The sequence below is a fragment of the Nothobranchius furzeri genome, chromosome 7, assembly GCF_043380555.1.
Source record: "Nothobranchius furzeri strain GRZ-AD chromosome 7, NfurGRZ-RIMD1, whole genome shotgun sequence".
Classification (NCBI taxonomy): Eukaryota; Metazoa; Chordata; class Actinopteri; order Cyprinodontiformes; family Nothobranchiidae; genus Nothobranchius; species Nothobranchius furzeri.
In genome coordinates this window covers 74,866,018-74,891,378 of record NC_091747.1, presented here as the reverse complement: position 1 = coordinate 74,891,378, position 25,361 = coordinate 74,866,018, and the positions used below count along the sequence as shown (strand labels likewise).

Here is a 25,361-nt window from a genome sequence, read left to right as displayed (position 1 = left end):
GCAGTCATCGCATCATCTTTTGTAAAAAGGACACGATCACGCAGCATTACCACCACTTCTAAACCACCTAAGGCTCCTTGATGCTGCTTCAGCATCGTGGCAAATTGAATGCATTGTTTTGTAAAAACGGCTTTAGCCTCAATCAAAAAAAGAATTTCTCTCTGATTCTCTGAACGAGTCATGTTTCTGGCTGCTGTCTAGTGCAGGTAAGATACTGACAGCTGATCACTTCACAGGATGACACAGGAAAAAACAAACTAGTCATTAAAGTTATACCAGTACAACTGGTGTTATGAAGAAGCTTTGATTTTATTCCTCCATGACTGATATTTTCATATTTTCGTTTTTACGTGAAAGAGGCTCATGTGTTTGGAGCAGGGTGGAAATCCACAGCAGGTGCCGACCTATGCTCTCTGTAGATTTCTCTGTGCTTTTGGGTGCTTTCATTGATCAAACATTTTAACAAACACACCACAAATACACCAACACTTCAACATGCACCTCTGTGCACGCTTAAACCTGCAAGTGTATTGAATCATTCAGCGTTATTACTTTAGTCATAGTGTTGGTTTCATTAGTTGAATGGAATCCTGGATAATTAAGGAACGCATGTACTTTCACACACCTCACACAGTCCTGATGGCGAGCTGCTACTGGAAGTCCTGTGACCTACATGGGGACGTGTGTGGGATGCATCCCACTCTTCCGCTTGACAATACATCGTTAACCCACTTCTGTCTGCTCAGAGCCGTGGTCCCAGCTCACCTGAGCTCACTCATGTGGAGGATGGAGACCAGGTGCTCACAGAGCCACTCAGACACGCAGCACTGATCTGATTCAGGTCTCTTTCTCTCCTGGCTTTCCATCATCTTATAATCACACACACACACACACACACACACACACACACACACACACACACACACACACACACACACACACACACACACACACACACACACACACACACACACCCTCCTCCCAATACACAAATTCTAACTCGTTTATGCTTAGTTTCTCTCTCTCTCTCTCTCTCTCTCTCTCTCTCTCTCTCTCTCTCTCTCTCTCTCTCTCTCTCTCAGATTCCCTCTTCTTCCCTTTACTCTTTGCCTCTCTTCTTCTTCACAACACACACAGATGCACATACACTTTTTTTTCCCCTTCTCCTCCTTCCCCCCTCCTCCTCTCCTCATATCCACCGGCAACTGCTCTGAACAGTCTGCATCACCAAGCCAGTGGATCCCATCACTTGACTAATTAGCCTTGAAGTGCTGCTGAAGATCATCATATTTAGCTTAGCGACCGAGCAGAAGAGCGAAGACAGATATAGACCAGTCTGGCTGGAAGCTGGCTGCCAGGCAGCGGTCGAGTTCTCCATCCCTCTCTCTCTCTATTCACACTCAGCACCGAGGGCTGATGAGTGGCGGAGCGGCGGAAGTGAGGGGCGGTTATGCTTTGAAAGAGACAAGAAAGGGGAAAGAGAAAGAAACGAAGAGGAGACAACCAAACCACAGAATGCCACTTCACTGCAGGAGCAAACCCTCTGAATAGACTTCCCAGGAAAACCGACGCTGTCCTGCAGCACATTTAAGGTGAGACTTTTCCAAACTACCTATTACTCCGTCTTTACCCTTACAAGTGTGTGTGTGTGTGTGTGTGTGTGTGTGTGTGTGTGTGTGTGTGTGTGTGTGTGTGTGTGTGTGTGTGTGTGTGTGTGTGTGCGCGTGTGCGTGTGTGTGTGTGTGTGTGTGTGTGTGTGTGTGTGTGTGTGTGTGTGTGTGTGTGACCCACATATTTGAACCTGAGGAGCAGTGCAGCAGGCATTCCTGACTGTAATAGGATGTCTTTCTACCTCCTCCTCTCTTACCTCTCTCTCTCTCTCTCTCTCTCTCTCTCTCTCTCTCTCTCTCTCTCTCTCTCTCTCTCTCTCTCTCTCTCTCTTCTTCCTCCAACTCACACACATACATACACACACACACACACACACGCACGCACGCACGCACACACACACACACACGCACGCACACACACACACACGCACGCACGCACGCACACACACACACACACACACACACGCACACACACACCATCTCTTCTAAAAGTATCCTCTCTGTGGCAACACTTGCTGTAGTCACATCTAATCTAAATACTGAAAGACTGCCTAAATGAACAGTTCGTGTGTCACACACGGAGTCTGGTTGCCGGGATGCGAGACTCAAGGATGCACATCATAATGACCAACACGGACAGCAACACAACACACAATCAGTCACGGCAGGATTTCTGCCTGATTGCGTTTCACTGGTTTGGAACACACAGGGACCACAAAAGAATAAGAACTGTATTTACAGCTCACAGTGTGTGTGTGTGTGTGTGTGTGCACGTACAGATGCTTTAATCTGCTGCCATAAACTGTCCTACAGATTCTTCCTTTATTGTGTTTCCCTGAGCCGTGATTCACTTTAAAACACACAATCTCTGCAGCATATGCTCAAACTGAAATTCTGCAGCAATAGTTACTAGTAGTGTGACTATGCAACACATTGTAGTGTGTGCACATCATAAACACACGTGTGTGAGAAGTTTGCTTTATGAAGCGGTTTGTGTATTTTTAACAGCTCGTGAACCAGCCTCCTATTTCGACAGACGGCTGAAGCTGAAGAACGCGGTCCCTGACAGCTCTGGGAGGGCCAATCTGAATCAATATAATTAAAAATGAAGCCATCAGTCACTCACTGCACACAATTTACACACTGGTGGAGAAATGTCTGGGGAGATTTCATTTCCATCACAATTTTAGTCACCATTCCGGAAGCTTTTGTAAGATACGTCAGAATTTCTATTAGATTCATGTTTTCAGTAGATTTTCTCTGAATATGTGTCAATTAAATCTTTAATGTCAACACAAAGACAAAGTTGCATTTTTGCAGTTTGTTTGATGAGGTAAGGGTTAAATCATAATGTAGGGTAAACATTTAGTATTTTAGGTATTGTAAGGTAAGAATGTTACAGGATTTTCATTCTAAAACCTCTTTTTAGTTATTTTTCTAATAATTTCAGTTATTAATCTAATTTGATATAAGCAGGCAGGTCATTACATGCGCTATATTATTCTCCATATTTCAGCCGTATTTCCTGTTTTCAAACAACCATAAAGGTATTCTCTAGGGATGCACCAATACCTCTTTTTTCCAAACTGATACCATACCGATACTTGGATCTGAGTACTCGCCGATGCCAATTACCGATACCAATACTTCCACCACACAAAAAAATGCAATGATTTGGAAAACAGATTTTATTTTCTTCTCTGCTTTCAACAGGAAAAGACTGTGAGCTAGATAAAAAGTAAAGTATATGAATGGAAATCATCACAAAACTAAAATATTAGGTGAACAGAAATGACAAGTTACAGTGAAGTCATTTTCAAGCAACTGCATTGGTATCGGTTCCTGGTATCGGTTAACTTTTACCGATACCGATACTGGTATTGGTATTGGCATCCCTAGTATTCTCCACACTTGTGTCATCAGAACTGCAGCTCTTCTTCTGTGATTTTTATCTCCACACGTCTGATTATAGGCCAGAACTTGTCAAGTGGACTCTACCACTTCACCCGTAACAGCCGCTGATTGGGGGAAAGGGCTGAGAAGACACCATCAGCGGTAAAGTTGTGGAGATAATTGTGGTTGAGGAGGAGTGAGAAAGGCGTGATATCCGAGCACAAAACCAACCGCTCTCAGAAGGAATCGGTTCTACAGAAGCTTCCGGGGGTTAGCTCCATGAGAGATTGCATGAAGACAACAAAGTTCTCAGCTCTGAACAAATGCTTTCGCTGTTTTAATCAAAAAGGAAGCATTCAAAAGCCTGTTGAGGTTTTGCTGAACATAAAATCTGGCATAATTTAGTTGGAGTTGAGCCAGTTGCATGCGAGAGAGCCCTCCTCTTGTTACTGTAACTTTTGCTTTTTCTCCTTCTTCTCTTCCCCTTCCAGGAGCAGTTTTTTTAACTTCTACCTGTTTTGCTCCAATCACAATTACGTCCCATTGCTGACTCTGCTGGCTTTTGTCTGCCACAGTTCTGAACCGTCTCCAAACGTCAGCATCACGGCGTTGTCTCTCTCATCTCCGTCTGTCAGGCTTTTGTTTTTGATCATCACTCGTCTGTTTCCACTCTACTTCTCCTCCTTTCAGCCTCATTTCCCTCTTCACTCTTTTCATTGCCTCCCAGTTTGATTCCTGCGTACATGCATGTGTGTGTATCATACAGAATGCATCTTTGCATGTTTGTGTGTGTATATTCAAACGTAGGTGTGCGTTTGCAGGAAAAATCTTATTTTTTGTACTTTTTATTTCTGTCATGAAAGGATTCCCTCTTTGAGGATTTTGGGCAGACATGTGGAGAATAGACGTGTTCTTTTAAATGCTGGAAGAACTGGAGTGGCCATTCTCATGGCGCTCGTGTTCTCTGGGAGGTTTATCAAAAAGAGCCACATCTACCCCAACTGATGCAACAACAAGATGTAAAAATGTGTTTGTCTTCTTGCAGATTTCTTGTTTTTACTTCTTTGTCAAGTAGCGTGATGAATTGTCCATTTCTGACCTAAAGGCCCTGCTCTATTTGCTCTGCCCAAACAGAAACACACGTTTCTGACACAAGCCTAATCTACAAGATATGGGCCAAGGCCACTCATGCTCTCTGGTCTTATCTAAACTGTAGCTTCCTCGGACAGCACAAGAAAGATGAAAGAAGACCAAGAACTCTGTTAAATAATAATTAAATAACTTTGTTAGTCCAAATAACAATGTGAAGCTAATGTTCAATCAAGTTGTGAAATAAGAATATTAATTACGTGATATTATAATCCTATGATAGCATATAATAAGTAATATAACTTTAAATACTTATACTAGACTGATCACACGTAAGGCTAAAGTCACATGACACATTCCTTTGTTTCTTTTTTTTTTTTTTTTTTACCGTGTCCTGTCTGGCTGTGAAGCAAACACAATTGATGTCTGAATGCTGGTGACAAGCCTTACAGATTTACTCTCAGGTGGAGCATCAAAGCGTCTGCTTTTAATGTCACTCCTGATACTTAAAACTTTATTGTTATTGTTTTTAAATGATTTGTAATTCCGACCAGACACGGTCAGAGGTGAAAGAGAAAGGAAAAGACAAAAGGTGGGGAGAGAGGGTGGAAGGGGGTGGGGTTCCACAAAAACAAACAATAATGAACAAGAGTCTGCTTCTAGACCTGCAGAAAGAGACAAGAAAAAAGCAAGAGAAAAAAAATGGGACACAACAACAATACAACAAGAGCTAGCTATCACTGCGTCAACTTGATGAAGAAATATATAATCAACATTGTTTAATCGAACAGTCACACGATAATAAATCATAGTGCATTTAGTGGCAACGACAGCCTTGAGACAAGTGTTGAACGTGCCTAAGTCCATACTTATGAGAGCACCATGTGAGCACCTGTGTGTGTACACGCGCTTGTTTATGTAAGGTTTCTCTATAGGAGCGTCCAACAGAGAGTGTGAGGGATCACAGATCCACCCCCCAAAGATGCGTAGGAGACGGGGGGAGCTCCAAGTCCCAGAGATCCAGGCGCTGCCCCAGAACACAGGAACCCCAAGGAGACTGCAACCAGAAAGGCCCCCGCCCCCCTCGAGAGGCACAGAGGATCGCCTCGGGGGGCCACAACCAGCAGCCGGCAGAGTCCCGGGAGACATCAGCGGCAAGCCCTCAGGCCCGCCCGCAGCCTCCCACCCCCTAGCCGGCCGAGCCCGGAACCCAGCGACCCAGCGACCCAGGACCCAGGGGCGACCACCCCCGCTGGGGACTCAGCAGAGCCCAGGGACCCAGACCCCACCAGGCCGCCACCGGGATTGATCAGGCAGACGCCAAAAATCTTAAACCCCCTGACCCGGGAGCCACGAACACTCAGGCAGACCAAGGCACCCCACCCCACACCAGGTGTAGCAGGGGGAGGGGGGACGAAGATCTATATCATCAAAAGAAGTCCCAGGAGAGGGGAGGAGTCAAAGGCCCCACCTGACATATACAGTCATACACAAACACAGTCACACACTCCCTCCCTCATGCTCACACATGCACATACAACCAAAGACTTACAAAAATGCACGCCGGACATCCACTCATGCTCCCCATACACACCCTATTCACTCTGGTCCCGGTACTGCTGCACATGGGGTACAACCATCACCGGCTACCAGAGTTTGACCCTTCACATTCCTTTGTTTCTGATCCAATCAGAGCCTTCCAGATCTGACGTAAGGCGTGGTTTTGTTGGTGCTTGTATAATCCCCTTTTGTTGGCAAATTCTGATTTGACAGTAAATCAAACATCCAAATTATAAAACTATGCCCCACGTCATCTTAACTTCAGTTCAAAGCGTTCTAGAGAAGTAATCAGAGTGACCAATCCGTAACTTTCCTCTTAAAGCCGAAATAACCTAACGACAAGCTGGATTTAATCTGTTGCATGTTCCACTTGCTGCAACGGTTCCTTCAGAATAAAAGCTGAACCATCACGACCCTTCAGGGTCTCGCTAGATGCCAATAAAACTGTCGTGACTTGGGAGTATCTCAAGACGGGACTGGTTGGCAATTGCGGCTTTGCTACAGTCTTCGGTTCCAGACATGGTCCAAGCTGGACCTCGACACCTCGTGATCTAAACGGGGACTTCCGTTGGGGTGCGTAGACCGACAGATGGCGTCTCAATGTGTGTTATAATCTCCAAACCAAAGCTTAGAGCGAAACACCATTTCACTCCCATCAGAACTAATCGTTTCTCTGGATTTGCTGGTTCTGAACATATTTCACACACACACCATCCTCAGTCTTACTCCACCTTAGTTCATCACATAGTGTTTAAAGTTAGTCTTGTTTAATTTTTTTGGAAATAAATCTTTTAACTTTTTAAACCTGACTCTCTCTCTTTCTTGGAGTTGATACGAAGTGTTGCTCAATTCCTGCAATAAAAAGATCTGATCTTCTGGTAAAATTTACTCAAAGATCCATTAAGGTGATATTTCATATTTCATGATATTTCACATTCTATGGGTTCTAATTAAATGTAAGAACATCTTCTCTACAGTCACATTTGTGTAATTTAGATATTTATATCAGACATGGGTAGCCTCTGTAAAGACAAAATGTGTGTTTACAGTGATAATTTTCTTTTGGGAGTCTGAAAAAAGCCACAACCTGTTGATTTCGTTCCTACTACCTTGTTTGTCAGGATATTTGACCAAATTGGCCCATGCATTGTAGATTTTATTAATTTATCTGTACAATCTGGCTCTGTACCATCTGTTTTCAAACATGCAGTTGTTGAACCCGTTTTTAAGAAACCAAGATTGGACTGATCTCAGCCTAAAAATTACAGACCCTTTTCTAAATTACCCCTTATCTCTAAAATATTGGAAACGTTGATTCCAACTGATTACTTTTCTGGAACTACACAACAGTTTGGATTAATTCCAGCCTGGTTTTCATAAAAAGCATTCAACAGAAACAGCTTTGCTTAAATTTTCCAGTGTTATCATGATGGCTGCAGACAACGGGGAGTTCACTGTGTTAGTATTGTTAGATCTTTCTAAAGCTTTTGACACCGTTGATCACTAACTAACAGACTTGGTGACTCGGTGGGGATCTCTGGAACTGTGCTAGACTGGTTTAGATCGTACCTTTCTAACAGAAGTTACAATGTCTGTGTAAACCAAATCATGTCAGATTCTACCGATCAGTTTTGTGGGGTATCCCAAGGCTCTGTTTTGGGTCCACTCTTGTTTCTGCTGTACATGCACCCTCTTGGACAGATACTTGACTCTTTTCATAATGTCTCTTATCACCTATATGCAGATGATATTCAGCTGAATTGCTGAAGTGTCTATCAGCTATCACCAGCTGGCTAGAAGATAACTTCCTTCAGTTGAACTCTGAAAAGACTGAATGAATGAATGAAATCCTCTGAGAGCATGGTTCCCCTGATTAATCTAAAACTTGGTCATTTATCCTCTGCTGTCAATACAAACTTAAGGAATTTGGGTGTTGTTTTTGACCAATCAATGTCCTTTGAAGGCCACTCAAAAACATTGGTCCGAAACTGTTTTCATCACTTAAGAAATATCTTCAAACTATGAAGGTTAGTGTTAAAACATGAACTTGAAATGGTTCTCCATGCCTTTATCTCCTCCCGTCTAGATTACTGTAACACACTCCTCACATGTTTTAACAAAAAAAGCCCTTGACCGCCTTCAGTTGGTCCACAACTCTGCAGCGAGGCTCCTAACTGGAGCAAACAGAAGAGCACACATCACTCCTATTCTAATGTCTCTGCACTGGTTACCTGTTAACTTTAGAGTTAATTTTAGAGTCCTGACTATAACTTTCAGGGCTCTACATGGTCAAGCTCCTCCCTATGTTAGTGACCTCAGGTCCACTCACCCAACACATTCTCACTCCCAGCGCGTCAAAAACAAACGCTTGGTCAGCCACTCTCCATGTCAGATCCTTGACACCAAAAGTGCCCTTTTTCGTTACTTATGTGCAAAAAGGGGTTTCTCCCTTTTCTGACTGCAGATCCCAATGCAGCGTAAAACTGACATGATGGGATGTCTGCTGATGCGGCACCGAACCAGCTCATTTAACCGCACCTAAACCTTACCGTTTTGCTATTTATAACCTTCCCCTCACCCTCATCCTAACCTTAACCCTCTTGCTACCTAAAACGTTACTCTCACTGTGATCAAGTGTTTGTTTCCCATGCATTCTGACTGTGAATTTTCGTATTTGCCGCCCAAGGGGAACGTTAGAACATACCATCTGGCGAGGGGGAGGTTACAAATACCCTCTACCTTTAACCTCCACCTTGGTAGTTGAAACCTCCCCCTCGCCTTGCCTCGGTCCAAACCCGACCAATGACAAGGCGGCTCCCTCAGTTTACTTCATAGAGCTGGCTTTTAGAGCGACCGACACATCACTAAAGTGTTAGCTAGCAAGATGGTTAAGGTTAGGATAGGGGTGAGGGGAAGGTTAAATAAGAGGATAAGGTTAGGGTGAGGTACAATGAGCTTGTTTGGTGCCCAGGCTGTGGACATCCCATCACGTCAGTTGTACGCTGCATTGGGATCTGCAGTCAAATAAGGGGAAAACCCTTTTCGCACATGAGTGACGAAAAAGGGCCCTTTTGGCGTCAGGTGTCTGACGCGTAGGGTGGCTGACCAAGCGTTTGTTTTTGAAACGCTGGGAGTGAGAATGTGCTGACCCACCAGAACCTTCTAGAAGTTCCAAAGGCCAGATATAAAAGTCGAGGTGATCGCTCCTTCCAGACTGTTGCACTCTGACTTTGGAGTGATCTTCCTTTACCCTCACGTAGTATTAGTCTGGACACTTTTAAAAAACAGCTAAAGACCCTTTTATTTAAAGCTGCTTTTTCGTGCATTTGTTTATGACATTTTGTAATTGTATGACTTTATTTTTTTCTGATGTTAATCTATTTCTGTTTTGAGATCATTATGATTTTATGTTTTATTTAGTTTTCATCTATGTGAAGCACTTTGTGATTCTATGTTTGTGATCAGTGCTATGTAAATAAAATGTACTTAAAATGACCTTTTACCCACACAAACATCAAATCTAAACAGATTCTTCATGTTAAATATTTCCTCCCGCAGATGATTGACCGCCAGCAGTCGGTACAGAGAAGACCAATGAGGAACCTTCCTGCAGTCCGAGGCCAGATGAAGACCAGCACCTACATTGTTCCCTGTTTCCTCTTTGTGGAGGTGAGTTGTCCAGCGGAAATGATTTTCAGCCGATCAGACTCAACTCCCACTGCAGAGCATCATGCTGAGTCTAACGACCAAAGATCTAATGAGTGCAGAAACAGCTGTGAGAAACCTTTAAGAGGTTAATATCGAAATGAAAATGTGAAAGAACATTTTGCATTCCCTCCCATTTCTCCCCCGTCCTTTCATGCGTTTCTCATGGTGGATTAACCAGAATCACTGTCAGCTGGAAAATTGCACGAATTGGCAGGCTCTGTTTTCAATTCGCCAACTCCCAAAAGCAACGATTGATTTGGATAAATTGTCACAAATGGGTAATTACCCTCAGCCAGTGAATCACTTAGTGATAACATTTAATCGGATGTTGAAGGAATCCATCACCAAGGCCCTCTCCAGCGACCTTTTTACCCACCAGCTCCTGCTCCTTTCTCTTCCCACGACTCTTCATCTTGTCTGTGTAATCCTGAAATGACCCGGTGGAGACCTCGTGGCCTTAGCAGACTTTCCATATTAATTGGCCTAATTAGGTTCAGAAACCCAATTAACCCGTCCCACAGCTAATGTGCTCCAAGCTCTCTGAGCTGTAACAGTGATAGAACGAGATGAGCTAGCGTTGTTGTTGTTGTTGTCATTGAGCTGCTCTGCAGCGTTGCTGAAAACGTCGATCGATGACACCCTTGACAGAACTGAGGTGTTCAGGGTTAACGTTGATGAAAGTGGTGCACGAAGATGATTAAAGCTCAGAAATGTAGATTTTGCAACTGAATGTGAAGCCTGGAGGCAACAGAGAGAGCTGGAGAGAGATATGGAAATGTTTCTGATAATAGGACAAAGTCGGGTAAACACAGATCCCTGTGAAAAAACACTGGTTTTGGGAAAAGCTACTCTGGATTCGCTTCATCGTCAACTGACTCTAAAAAACCTTATCATTATGTTTCCATCTGTTCGTGCTAAATTAATACATCATACTTTAGCTTGTTATGTTTTATCCAACTGATGTTAATACTGTTAAAGCCTTCAGAAGTAATACTGCTGTCTTTAGATGAAAGCTAGAGCATTGGAATGTTGGAATGTTTACTTTGGGAAGTGATTTGAGATGACTTGTTGGGACTTGGTGCAAAATAAATTAACTAAAATGAATTGAATGAAATTGAATTGGTTTCTAATGCATTGGATCAGTTTTGACATTATAAGAATCCACACACAATTTCTAAAATGTACTTTCAGCGTTTTATCCTGTCAGCGAGGTGGAAACATTCGTATTTTAAAGGTTCACAATGTAAGAATGAAGATAGAAGGACATCTTGTGGTCAAAGATGGGTACTACATTCCATTTTCAAACACACTGCCATTATGCGAGTTTCATGACTCTTTCCAGTTAGGAATCAGCGCCAGAACATTCTAGAAGATGAGAGAAAATGAGTTTTACACAATTTTATAAGTAGATAAATGCAGTTCACTGTGATGTCGAGTTGTTGAAAAAGTAGCCTGAGATATATTTAGAGCCGAATATTGATTTCTAATTCATTGTTGGCATTGCTAGCTCAGAGTTAGCTTATCTTTAGTTGCTATTACAGTAAAACTAAAAAATGGTGTGGCTTCTTAGGGGTACAAGAAATAACTTCTGGGTCGCTCCTGTTTACTTTAGAAAACAATGCTGCTTTCAGCTAGCCGGTGTCCAGTTACAAATGCCAGTGCTGCAGCGTTAGCTTGGCGCGGACTCCGCAACCATGCAAGCTCACAAATTGTAAACAAAGACCGCGTCCCTCTTTAGCCTTTTTAAAAGAAGACAAAATGGCTGACAAGGAAATCAGTTTCATTGTCACCTTCCTTCCAACATGGCTGAGATATTAAACACTTTAGTTGTTTTTTTCACTGTAAAACTCTTCAACGATGTTCCTTTAAGATGCGATCTTAAGCTGAGTTTGTAACATCCAGGGATAAACACACTTCCTCCACAAACAGCTGTGGTTCTACTCATTCTTTTATTATTTGTCCCGCTAACAGACAACCTAATGAACTTTTTTCAGGTTTCAACATCCTTCTCCTCAGCTTCTAACAGGCAGGAAGTTAAGAAAACCAGCGAGGTGTTGATGCATTAGTCTGAGGCCTAGTCCACACGTAGCCGGGTTTTTTTGAAAACGAATATCCGCCCCTCCAAAAACTTGCATCCACACCACCGCGTTTTAAAAACAAACTCTGTCCACATGTACCCGGATAAATACGCTGTTAAGGACATGCCAGACCTGTAGGCGGCAGTACCTCCCCCATTCTTAACCTCGTCCTTCGTCTGTGGTCTTCCGCAAGGAGCAGTAATTCCGCTTGCAAAAACAAACAAGCAAAAAGCGCTTGGACAATTGATAAAGCGAGCGCAGCTCTGAGGGCATCCATGCTGTCGGCTAGTGTAAACACAGGTCGCACACGTGATGTCAGCATTTTTTGTCGCGGAAAGTGACGTTGCGGACCTTTAAACTCCGGTTTTGTCTGTCCACACGCAGACACCCAAAACGGAGAAAACGCAGATCTTCACTTTGGCCGGAGTTTTTAAAAAGATCCGTTTTCGTGTGAAAAAACTCCGTTTTCGTGTGGATGACAGGCCAAAACGTAGAAAAATATCTACGTTTTGGCAGATCCCCGGCTACATGTGGACAGGGCCTGATGTATTGCACTTGTTTTACCAGGTGATTAAAAACAACAGGTCATTCATTTGCGATTAAATCCACGAAAGCTTTTGAGGACATTTTTCAAGCCACGACGTCTTTATTTTTGAGATCTCTGGTCAACCGCATCGCAGCTTTGTCCAGCACACACCTGCATCGTAGCAGAACCTTCCGAACACAAAGACATGACGACACACAGCTTTGCACACCCAGAACGAACTCCTCCCCTCCTACAGAATTCTCTTTGATGCTCTTGAGTGCACCCCAAGCTCCCTTTTCGCGTGTTCCTGGCATCTCTTTTCTCCAGCACGCATTCACTGGAGTAATTACATCATTTGCACCACATCTCTTCATTATTCCCTCTTATGTAAAACCTCCTCTCCTCTCCTCCTCCTCCACCCACGCAGAAGGCCTGTTTTCTGTTGCAGGGTCTCCTTGCTCCTCAACACTTCTGTCCGGTTTCCACACGTTTCCTGATTTCTGTTTGGTTCCTGCTTCCATTCTGTCCTCTCCAGGCCTCGTGTTTATCTCACGTCCCAGACTGAACGCTAAAGAGAGATAGTGCCTCTTTTGTCATTCTGCTGTCTCTGAGTGTGCTTGTGTTTGCTGGAACTCAGCCTGAGGTGGGGGTGAAGAGAATCCGGCTCGGCTTCCATTGCTGCACGTGCACCTTTGATGAATCTGCGTGCGTCGCTGCGGTTTAATGAAGGGCATTTTAAAATGAAATTCCTCCCTGGACTGTTCTCGTGCAAAAGCAGCTCGCTGTGGCATAGCTCTCCCCAGAGGGCACTCTATCCTTTGTTGCTACATTAGCATCTCATTACCTATTTGTGCTCCATTCAAACACCAAGTCCTGGTCCTCCTGCTCTGATCCTGATGCTGATTCCCTCTCTCGTTACAATCTGGTTCTTTGTCACCATCTGCTGTTCCTTTTATCTGCTGGATGATCGCGGCCCTTTTCCTGTCCCACACTCCCTTCATCACTCCTTCCATCTCTGTGGTAATCCCTCCTTTCACACCCCTCATGTTGCTCATCTGTATCTTCTGCTCCTCTGTGATTGTTTTACCCCCCCCGATCTAAACATGTACTCTTTGGCTTTTAGCAGCCTGGGAGTGAAGACAGCTTTATAGAGAGCTGATAAGTCTTTCTCCCTCCCCGTGCACGCTCGATTCTGTTGCTGTCAGAGCTGAAAACCACACAGGTGGCTGCTCATGGCCAGACACGGAGGCACCGTCCTCTTTCTGAAGTCAGGTTTCTGATGGAACAGCTTCCTGACAGTGGTGGGTGGGAGGGCGTTTGCTCAGAAGCGGTGCGATCAGGGTCAGACAGGCCCGCTGTGAGAGTCTGTTCTGAAGCTGAATCACAAAAAGTGGCTGTTTGAGAGGATTTCACAGAACCGCAGCGCTCGTAGTGAGGCATCAGCTGTAGTGATCGTAGAAATGATAATTGTTATTGCTCAGTGCTAGATGATGTAGATTCAGTGTGTGTGTGTGTGTGTGTGTGTGTGTGTGTGTGTGTGTGTGTGTGTGTGTGTGTGTGTGTCAGCGGCTTCACTCACCCTGATCAGATGAGCTTCCTCCTCCTCGCTCCTCTCTCTTTCCTCTTCCATAGTTTAGTGATTGCTTTAAAATAAACAGGCTGCTCAGCTTCAGATCAAATTAGAAGTCAGATTTGCAGCTTATGAAGTCTGTGATGATTCTCACTGCTTCTATTTATTCCCAGGTCTTTTATAACCAGTTATATTGATACATTCCTCAGTGGGTTTAAAATGTAATTCATTTGTTTAGATTTCCACTTTTTTATACAATTATTTAGCATTTATTTTGGAAAGTTGCTATCGTTACAAATGTGTATTTTGGAAATTGGAGTTTTTAGGGCCTTACATGGACAAGCACCATCTTACATTGGTGATCTTCTTAGTCCCTACACCCCCAGCAGGTCCCTGAGGTCCAGTGATCAAAGCCTACTGGTTGTGCAGCACCAGGCTGAAGGTCAAAGGTGACAGATCATTTGCTGCTGTGGCCCCCAGACTCTGGAACTCTCTCCCCCTGAGCCTGAGATCAGTGGACTCAGTGGTCTCCTTTAAAAAGCAACTGAAGACTCACTTGTTCAAGCTGCTTGATTGATTCTTCCTCACCATCTTCTCTTTGTGCTGCTGTTTCTATCAATTCTCTGTTTTTCAGGCTCTTCTGCTTGCTTTTTCATGTTTGTTTTCTTTTTGTTATCTTAATTTAGAATTTGTACATTTGTATCTTTTTTTAAATAATCATTTAATCCATACTGAAGCATCTTGTGATATTTATCTTGACAAATGCTATAAAAAATCCCTTTTCTTCTTCGTTTGTTGATTGTGAAGCGTTGTGACTACTTTATTTGCTTGTTTCCTGTTGTTGTGACAAAAAATAAATCTGTGAATTTTTGTCCCCCCCACACCCCCACACCCCCACCACCACAATCACCAAAGAAAGATCATCCCATGCCTCAAAAAAAAGTCCTCAAAATCTCATATCCCCTTGTTTCTAAAAAAAAATTACAAAAAATCAAACTTGAATAAATTATTTAACCGAACCGTTCTTTGGTTTGTGGCATTTTTGTTTTAATGTCTTCATTTTGAGTAGTATTAAACAGATTTTAGTTTTTAAAATAATTTCCTCACACCAAAATAGCAAAGATTGTTTTGAGGAGCTTGCTGCATAATGACAAATGTTGTCTGATCATTTTCACTTTCCCGGTAGTTCTAAGGCTTGGATGTGTGTGTTATAACGCATGGATTAGAGTCAGCTTGCTTTATTTATCTCCAAAGGCTAAATCAATTCACACATATAATGATAAACATCCCAATGTGTTCCCAGGCCAGAGAGGATGTAATCCCTCCAGGCACATCTGGATTTAACTCTAGATGGAGGATATCAGACGGGATCTATCAGATGCCTGAACCACCAAAATTGTCTCCTTTTTGTTGAGGAGGAGCAGCATTTTCACTCCAAACTCCCCTTAGATGATGGAGCTCCTCACAATATCGCTGAGCATGGAGGCTACTAATATTGGTTTTCTGCCCAAGTGTCAGGACCAGGGGAGGGAAGGAATGTTTAAACCGACCGAGAGATTTGCCTTTTGGCTCACTCTCTTTTTTGAGCAGAAACCTCGCCGCTGTAGATCAGTGGTTAAACAGTGTCTCATGTTTAAGCTGTTCCTCTGCTCCAGCACACCTGATTCAATGATTGACGCACCTGTTCAGCAGCTCGTGAAGCTCTCCAGAAGCCTGTTAATCACATGCTGATTAAAATCTGGTGTGTTGAAGCAGAGAACCTTCTAAAATATGCAGGACAGTGGATGCAACCGCAAGGGAACGTCCCGCCTTTTTCCTGATCAAGAACCAATGACTCAGATTTGGAGGAGCTGAGGCCTAGTCCACACGTAGCCGGGTTTTTTTAAACGAATATCCGCCCCTCCAAAAACTTGCATCCACACCACCTCGTTTAAAAAACAAACTCTGTCCACACGTACCCGGATAAATACGTTGTTAAGGACATGCCAGACCTGTAGGCGGCAGTACTTCCCCCGTTCTTAACCTCGTCCTTCGTCTGTGGTCTTCCGCAAGGAGCAGTAATTCCGCTTGCAAAAACAAACAAGCAAAAAGCGCTTGGACAATTGATAAAGCGAGCGCAGCTCTGAGGGCATCCATGCTGTCGGCTAGTGTAAAGACAGGTCGCACACGTGATGTCAGCATTTTTTTGTCGCGGAAAGTGACGTTGCGGACCTTAAAACACCGGTTTTGTCTGTCCACACGCAGACACCCAAAACAGAGAAAACGCAGATCTTCACTTTGGCCGGAGCTTTTAAAAAGATCCGTTTTCATGTGAAAAAACTCAGTTTTCGTGTGGATGACAGGCCAAAACGTAGAAAAACATCTACGTTTTGGCAGATCCCCGAGAGGGTGCTCGCTGCAGAACTACAAAGGCGGAGCTGCACCATAAGGTGGAGCTGCACCAGAGTCAGCCCCGCCCATTCACGCAAACTCAGCCTAGCCCACTGACTTCCGTTTTTGTTTTCAACTTTATCGCAAACTAACTTGACCCACATGAATTACGGCTGTTTCTATTTTTCAGTCGTTAATGCTATGTTTTATGCTCCAATTAAACAAGATAAATATAACTTGCTACATGACAAAGTCTGAATTTATCCCGAAATAAAAAGGTTTCTCGTAGCGAATATCTGTCCACAACGGCTCTAACAAAACTCCTCTATAAGAGCATGTACTTTCCTCACCATGTGGGTTCTGCTAGTCTAGTGGTAAGATTGTATGACATAAGTTTTGCTTTCCCCTCAGCTGATGCTGGTTCGATTCTCGGTGGGGTCGGCAACAATCTATTCAGCCAGCTGAAACATTTAATTTGTTCATATTTTAGTTCTAATGTTCATTTTCAGCAAAATATTTATGTCTCTAAAAGTTCTTTGAATTTGGTCGTTTCTAAACAGCATTTTAGTTGAAACTCTGCTCACAGATGGACTCACACTGGCTAAATAAACGAAAGAATAAATAAAAAAACACATTAGTCATTATATGTTAAACGGCATACCAATAAATTGTTGTAAACATAGTACTGGCAAGTGTAGCTAGAAATGAGGAAAAAATATTATAGAACATTTCCTCTGCTGGGAGGCGAACCTGCGCAAAACTACATGTCTACCTGACACCATAACCACTACACCACCACATATGGTAAAAGTAGATGGCGTTACATTTTATTATACTATTTGGTGTGTCTTTGTAGATGGGATGTATGATTTTTCTCACGGTGTCTCAGTAGAAGTCATTTCAGGAATAATTTGTCAGAAAATTCACAGAATATCCAGATTTGAGAACCAAGACCAGACCCTCTTCGGGGGAGGAGACCAAATTGAAGCTGAGATGGGAAGAAAATGCATGAATGAGGCCAAAAATGGCTTTGGCGTGTTTCTTATGAGGAAATGACAATATAACATGATTAAAAGTTCCAAAAGTTAGATTTTTAATTATATGGAACTTTTACAAAAATTGTTCAATTCACTTCTCAACTCCGTCCTCAATCTTGCATTTTTTAGCTATAACACCCTCTTTGGTTCCAGAATGCTATCAAGTCTGACAACTGGAAGGAATTGGACTGACTCTGATAGAATGGGCGGGGCTGATTCTGGAATGGGCGGGGCTGACTCTGGTGCAGCTCCACCTTCTGGTGCAGCTCCGCCTTTGTGGTTCTGCAGCGAGCACCACTTGAGATCCCCGGCTACGTGTGGACAGGGCCTTAGTCTCATTCCTCCTGATTCACACAAGGCTGTGAACTGCTTCAGTGCAGCAACACGTCTGCATCAAGCAGCGAGGAGACCCTGAGATTCCCAAACCAGATGTTCTGCTCTCCACAGCTACACCTTTTCTTGTTCATGAACACCACAGGCAGGACTGGAGACCAGAACCAGCTCTGGTGGACTCCTACTCACCTTTTGACTTGACGTAGACGCAGCTTTTGCTTTGGGTTGACCACAGAGAGTGGCCTTGGCACCTGACCCCCCTGTAGCGCCTCTGGATGAATACGTGTAATTTTTAAAATAAAATTTATCTTCTGGGAAGAAACTGAACAGATGGATTGTTGCTGCCTAAATGCTGCTGGAGCTTTCATTTCCCTTCACCCAAACTAAGCCACGATGTAGTCGTGTCTCATTGGTCTTCAAACACCTTACACAAATCTCCTTCTGACATGAACGATTAACCAGTACAGGCCGGTTTGGGACAAAATAATTGGGTTTGAACTGAAGCAGCACAGACAGTCCAAGGACCCTCGATTAAAGCTAAGTGCTGCAGAGGTCACCAGGGAACGTAAAAGGTCTAAATACTTGTGCTAATGGATTATTAGTGTCTGTTAATTCTAAAGAACAAAACACTCCGTTCGTTTATTTTTGCGTTTTCATTACTGTGTGAAAGGACAGTAATACATTCACTCAATTCTAGCATTAAAAATGTAGGAAATCCTTAATTCAGATTCAGGTTTGTTTATTATTGACATTCAGAACATTAGAGACGAGGGTGAATGCATGACTCAGGCCAGAAAGCAAAAGTAGCAAACCTAAAACGATCAACAAAAACCTAAAATCATGTTTCTACTGACAGCTGAGCTGAACTATCAGACTAGATCGAAAATAGTAATTCACTCAGATTTGTACTAATGTATCTAATTGTTGTTAATATGAACATTATAATATTTTACAGTGTAATTTTGTTACAAAATAATTAAAATGTAAATAAAATTGGCACTTGCAACCAGCAAAATTAAATTCTCCACCAGGGGGCAGAAGACATCTAAGGCTTTCAATCCAGCAGGATTTTGAGTAGAGGACCAATCCTGTTGGAGAGTGTTGGTACCTTTTATTGCTTTTACTTTTCTCTTAGACCTTAGATCTTCTCCTGTAGTCACCTGACCTAATAGCTCTTTTCCATCACCAGGTCTGAAAAAGTCCGGTCTGGTTATCTTTGGACCGGTGTGTTACGGTATGGGTCTGGAATTTTCAGACGAGCGTTTTGATCGCAGTTTGGGCAATCACGTCAGTAGGCGGGGTTAAAGCCTCAGCTATAAATAGCATCCAGCACATCGTAGCAACTCCGTGTAATTCTCCCATCCGAAAAAACTTCCACTCTGGCTGTTTGTGTCCTTAACTATTAGCTAGATTGGGCTTTAATGTCTTCATCTTGGCCTGACACTGAGCCAACATCCACCCTGATTCTTCGGCTACCAATCTATCCGGCTCCTCCTGTGGATTCACGATGAAGGTGAGAAATGTGCAGAACTCTGAAGGTGACCAGCACTTGCTGCAATTTTTTCACTTTTATGTACAGCTAACGAAAATACAAACAATGGAACTCTGTTTGTTTCCTTTTGCAAGTAGTGACGTATTTCTGTCAACCAATCAGTGGACTGTGTTGTTGCTCCACCCTAACCGTACCGCTCCAGGAATTCCTGGACCTACAACAGAAGGAAGCCCAAAAAGACTGGCGCGGTCCGGGTTGGTTGTCTGGACCAGTTTTACAATCGGAACAGAAAAATTAGCGACCCGATCCTTCCCATTCCATGCCAGTTTGGGTGATGGAAAAGGCCCATAAGTGTGATGTCACATGGCTTCTCCTCCAATGGTTGAGCAGACCCACCATGATACCAGACTGTCCACTGGCCGTTGAAAACCCAGTTACACGTGGATGGTTTTGGTTCTAGCTGCAACAGATGGTGATTGAAGCAGATGGGAAAGCAGTTTGAGTCTCAGACAGGTGATGAACCCTGCTGTTGGTCCCTGATGACATCAGCAGGTGTGGACTGAGACCTGCTGTCCCAGGCCAACTCACAACACCTGCGCTGTTTCACACCTCTGCACTTTTCATTATAAATAAATTCAATTATTTAGATTTAGATGTCATTTCAAACAGCTTTTTGTTTTTTTGAAGCCAAAAACAGTCCAGCTAAAGTGTGTTGTCAGTGTCTCTGAGCAGCTGCATCGTGTCCCTTTAGTGTCCCTTTTGCGTCCCTTTAGTGTCCCTTTTGCATCCCTTTAGTGTCCCTTTTGCGTCCCTTTAGTGTCCCTTTACTCATTTACCTCCTGCTGCATCTCCAGGCTCCCTTCAGCTATAAAGAAACTCCTTGTGTCTCTGTGAAATAATGAATTTGCAGCTGGTTTTGCTTTAACCTTGCAGTGATATATTTATGCTCATTCATCTGTCATTACCATCACACACACGCCAATAAAGGCTCTATTAGATAATAACCTGGGAGCTTATCAGGTTTCTGATTAACATCACTCTAATTCATTTTCTGGAGTCGGTGTTTTATGCTCAGTCATAAAAATTGCTCAAGAGGTTATTTTTATTCCTCCCTCTCCTCCTTTAACACCCCCACCTCCTCAAAGAAACGGCACCGGTTCATCTTCACATGATTTCCTTCTGTTTGCCTCCTCATTATCTCTCTGAATAGCACCTGCCTGCTCCAGCGCTGCACTGGGACTTCCCAGCACTCTGGGTGGAGGTTTGAAACACTTGTTAGCCCGGCTGCTTCCCACCTGCTTAAGGGTAGGCAGGATAAGGATGAGGAACACCACATATCTCAGCGTGATGCAGGTTCTTGTAATCTGCAGGTACCAAAAAGGAGCTGCAGTGCCGAGGCCAGGTGATCTCGTTAGAAATAGAAATGATCCTCGCAGGAGGGAGCTTTTTAAATAGAGCTGCCTGTTAAGGCGCCGCCTTTCCCCGCTGTTGTTTCTGAGCTTTGTGATGAAACAAGACTGAGAACTTTTAAACACTATCTGCTTTCTGTGTGACCAAAGTAAGAGCTGTGTGTGCAGTCTCCTATCTGAGTTCTGGAGCAAACTGGACTTGTCCGTGGCTGTCCCGTATCTTTGATCATGCTTGTTGTGTTCACGGACCCGATCTTACGACGTAGTATGGAGAGAAAAATGGTCTCGGCTGCTTTGGGTGGTTTGCTGAGAAATTCAAGTATCGTGTTCACAAGTTCTAGTGGAACAGAAAGAGATTTACTGATGGGCTGGGGCTTTGTCTGAGGAATCAGAGTGACTTCCTGTTTTGTTTTTGTAAAGAAAGAGCTGGACCAAAAAGCAAAGATCTAGATGTTCTAGTGTGTCTATGATCCGACACTTCCCTTTGGTTATAAAACATGGATTAAAATCAAAAAGCAAGATCCTGGACTAAAGTGGCAGAAGTGAGCATCAACCACAGGGGGCCAGGCTCAGTCACTGAGAGCTGAACAGTGGAGCATCTGATTAGGATATCTTCTGGTGTCCTCCTTCTGGAAGGTTTCTGTTCACATCATCGAAGGGGGATACACCACTCCATATTTACCTTCTTTGATCTAGACAAATGTAAAACCCAACAAATAAATACACAGGTAATGAGCATATAAGTAATAACTTTAAAACATGTTTATCGATGCTCAAAGTCAAAAAGTCAAAGTCAGTTTTATTGTCAATTCTACCACATGTGCAAGACATACAGAGAAATGAAAATGAGTTTCAGTACACACAATTCAGAGATCACACATACATGGGCAAGACACATGACAAGAATTGGTGACTGTGGTCCTTCGCAACATGAGTCGCGCTACCTTAACAAGATGAAAAGGGAGGTTAGATTGGGGGAGGGCAAAAAAGGCATACCAGAGTTAAGCCTGGTTTATGCTTCTCCGTCAGCTCCGCAAGGGACAGACACGCACGGATTGACGGAAGCGTTTTGCTCTCATACTTCTCCGTCTCCTGGAGAGTGTTGCAAAGCAATTGCCCGGCAGGACAACAGAGGGCGTAGCGCTGTTCTGTGGTATCCTGTCATGTATCGGTCCAAGATCGTGTGTTTATATTGTGTTTTTTGTGTATATAAGAGACTTTTAACACGGACATATTTGTCTCTCATCCTCCCACCTCTTCATGCGCTCCCCACCTCTAAACCCACGTTTCCTGTCATTTCTGTCCACAAATAAAACGCTTGCTGCGCATCTTTTCACTCCTCCAGTCACGGGCGAATTAAACGTTCATATTTTTATAGTTTTTTCGCGAGGTATTCTTCAAGCTGCTCCGTGTCTGCCGCTAGTTATCCTCGGCTCTCTTTGCAATGGCGGCGCTGTAAACAACAGCGGCGTCCTGACCAATCACAAGCTTGCGTAATCCGTCTCGTTCGACAGATGTTTAAACAGGTGGGCTCGACTCCGTACGTACTTGTGTGCCTGCCGGATCCCTTCACAAGGACGGATAATGGCGTTGCGTGTCTCCGCACTGACGCAGACGGAGAAGCATAAATCAGGCTTTACTCCCGGCAGGGCGTAGCTTTACTATGCAAAAAAACATGAGGCTCTGATAGGGATGCGGGGGGGGGGGGGGGGGGGAAGCAGCCCTGTGTGGCGCTCAGCCAGCTGTATCCACAGGAGGGAGGGAGGTTGGAGGAGCGCAGAGCACATTTGAGTTCCTGCAGATTGATGACCTCGCTAGGTGGAAGTCCACAGTCCGAAGGCTGGGTGTGTGTGTGTGTGTGTGTGTGTGTGGGGGGGGGGGGGGGGGGGGGGTAGGACGGGTTTCCACAGCATCTGTCTGCATTCCTTCCTTTGTGGGGGTTGTTGTTAGCAGCTCAAGGCTGCCTTGGCGTCAGATTTGGATAAGACTGTGTTTGGGTCAGGCAGAGATAATTTTCCTCTCTGCCTTCAGTCTGTAACTGGTCAATGCTGTCACCATTTTTAAATAAAAGCATGAATCTCAGTAGCTCTCGAGGACGATTTTGAGGCAGAAATCTGTCACCACCCCGGTGGTGTTTAGGGAGCCCGGGGTAACATGGAGTATGCGTGACGCGGGCAGTTCGGTTAACAAAAGTTTTACTTTTGGCATCAGGCCAGACTCGATAAGAGTTCCTGTTAAAGCGCTGGGGCGAATCGGGTCAGAACACAAGACTCGGCTAAACTTACCAACAAGACATTAAAGAACCTAAAGTTCTTTAGAAGATCTTTACCTTTAGTTTACTTCAGTTCCAACAAGGACTCCTCTGAGTCGCCAGAACTGTACACACAACGTTCATACAAACCAGGGACTTCCTGAGTCTATGAACAGGAAGACACAGGCCGACAGATAAACACTCCTTTGAGCTTCAAAGTCTGTTGAGGAGACAACAGGCTGGAGAAAAGGTAGCTCAGGTCTGTTCCTCTCTGAGGATCTTCTTCAGAAGGTCTTTTTCCCTTTGGCGTCTTCTTCCAGCTGCTGAATGTAACTCTGCGCAGCTGTTGATGCAGGGCGGAGCCAGGTAGAGCAGGAGGAAGCGGGAACAGCCTGTAGCGCACCAGCGTGGTGCTGATGGACAGCTCCTCCGAGCTCCTAAGGAGTGCTGCCTCCTGTGCAGCAACACGGCAAAACACAAGAAAGGGAAAAACAATTGTCTGTGGCCGCAACAAAACCCTAACCGTAACCCTAAAACAACGAATATGGAAACAATAACTAAATGAACTGTTTCAAATGCTTGAGTTCCTCAAATTTCAGATAAATCTTTTTGGTTTTTAGTAAAAAAAAAAAAAAAAAAAGAGGGAGAATCCAATGAAACTGCTAGTTTTACCACAAGGACTGATTTAGTGTGCCACCCTAAAATTTTCCCAGGCCACATATGCCCTTACTGAACTTACTGGAGGAGCTGTATAACCTCTCTGGACTGGGATCACCTTGAGGAATGCCTGAATTTTCTTGTTGGATCAGTTGAAAGGAGAAATATGATCATACGACTCTGCTGCTTAAAGACTTGATTTAACAAGTATTTGTTTAAAAACGATGCATTCTAGTACTCGTTCATGAGAGGAACGGCTTGTAACAAGCCCTTCCTGGTAGTGAGTTTTGTGGACATTTGTGCTTAAACATGGGAGGATTTTGTTGAATTGATTATCTTTGCCGAGACCCATTTCAGCCTGCCTTTCACTGACGTGGTGCTCATTGTAGGCTGTGAAAGGAGAGAAGAATGGGCGAGACACAAGCAGACGCTCCAAACAGAGAATAACCAGGAGACGTGGTGTAAAACTCAGAGGAAATGGAGGATATTTAGAGAGCGTGGGTTTGGAAATGACTGAGTAAAGAGGCTTTAGCTGAAAGATGAGCTGCTGTTAAAACAAGCTGAGAGGAAAGTGAGGGAGAAAAGGAGGAGCATGTTGGTGTTGAAAGGATGAGTGTCTCATTGTGCCCTGCTTGGTGGATTTCTTTTCTCGCCCTCTTCTCGACTCTCACATGTCCTCATGTGTCCCTCTGCACCTCTTTGTCATTTGTTTCTGTACTTTTAGTTTTATTTCCCAGCGGCGCGCTCAGCTTTACCCTGCTGTGATCTACTGATGTCTCATTACCCGTTTTATCCGTCTGTTCATCTTCTTATCGTTCTTCTGCTCTCTTTCACGCTCCTCTGTTTCCTTCCCGTCTGATCCATCTGCTCTTCCTCAGGGTGTTGCAATGCTGCACAAAGACACCAGGCGGCAGCCTACATTCATGTGTTCACGTTCATGCACGGAGCTTACTTCAGCAGACACATCGTCTGGGTGAATATGTAGTTGAAACGTGTGTTTATAATGAAATGTGATGTAGATAAAAGATCAGAGCCACGGTGATGAAAATCCGATCTCAGCTACTGTCAAACGTTTAGACGCTTTAGATCAGGGGTGTCCAATCCTGGTCCTGGAGGGCCGGTGTCCTGCATGTTTTAGATTGAACTCTGTTTCAACACACCTGATTTCAATCAGCAGCTAATTAACAGGCTTCTGCAGAGCCGGATGAGCTGCCGCACAGGTGTTTCAACCACTGAATCAAGTCTGTTGGAGTAGAAAAACCACAAAACCTGCTGGATACCGGCCCTCCAGGACCAGGATTGGACACCCCTGCTTTAGATGGTTGTGACGAACGCTCAGTCAGAAACCGGTTCAGAAAAAGAAAACAGAAGAGAGGCGACTTCAGCTTCAGCCTGACCAGAGCAATGGCAGCTGATGATGTCACGTTTTATTTAAACCTATTTTCAGTGTGAGGCAGGCGGATTAAATACAAATGTGTCTAACTCAGTTATGGCGCCTGTGCTCGGCAGCCTCCCCTCTGTCAGCGCCGCAGGGCAGCTGTAGCTACATCGTAGCCCATCACCACTGGCGTGTGAATGTGTGTGTGAGTCGGTTGTGTTGTGAAGCGCCTTGGGGGTTGTAGAACCCTAAGAAGGCGCTACACAAATACAGGCTATTTACCATTTATTTCTGATTTCAGTCTGTTATTTCCTGCTCAGTCTGTTGTCCACATGTATTTCAGAAAGGAAACACTGTCATCCTTTAAAACTAAATTTAAGATTTTCTCTCTAATGCTCTA

At 44.0% G+C, this 25,361-nt stretch overlaps 1 protein-coding gene across 2 annotated transcripts in view; it reads left to right on the top strand.

The window, feature by feature from the left end:
• The first annotated feature begins 1,097 nt into the window (after positions 1 to 1,097).
• Positions 1,098 to 25,361, top strand: part of plppr2b (phospholipid phosphatase related 2b) — a 79,214-nt gene continuing 54,950 nt past the window's right edge. The window contains exons 1-2 of one of the 2 annotated variants that reach the window (XM_054751654.2): positions 1,098 to 1,592; positions 9,711 to 9,821. In XM_054751654.2, the coding sequence (XP_054607629.1) occupies positions 9,711 to 9,821 (111 nt within the window). In that variant the 5' untranslated portion in view covers positions 1,098 to 1,592. The remainder of the gene's footprint in view (positions 1,593 to 9,710; positions 9,822 to 25,361) is intronic. The other variant, XM_054751655.2, reaches the window with a different exon arrangement.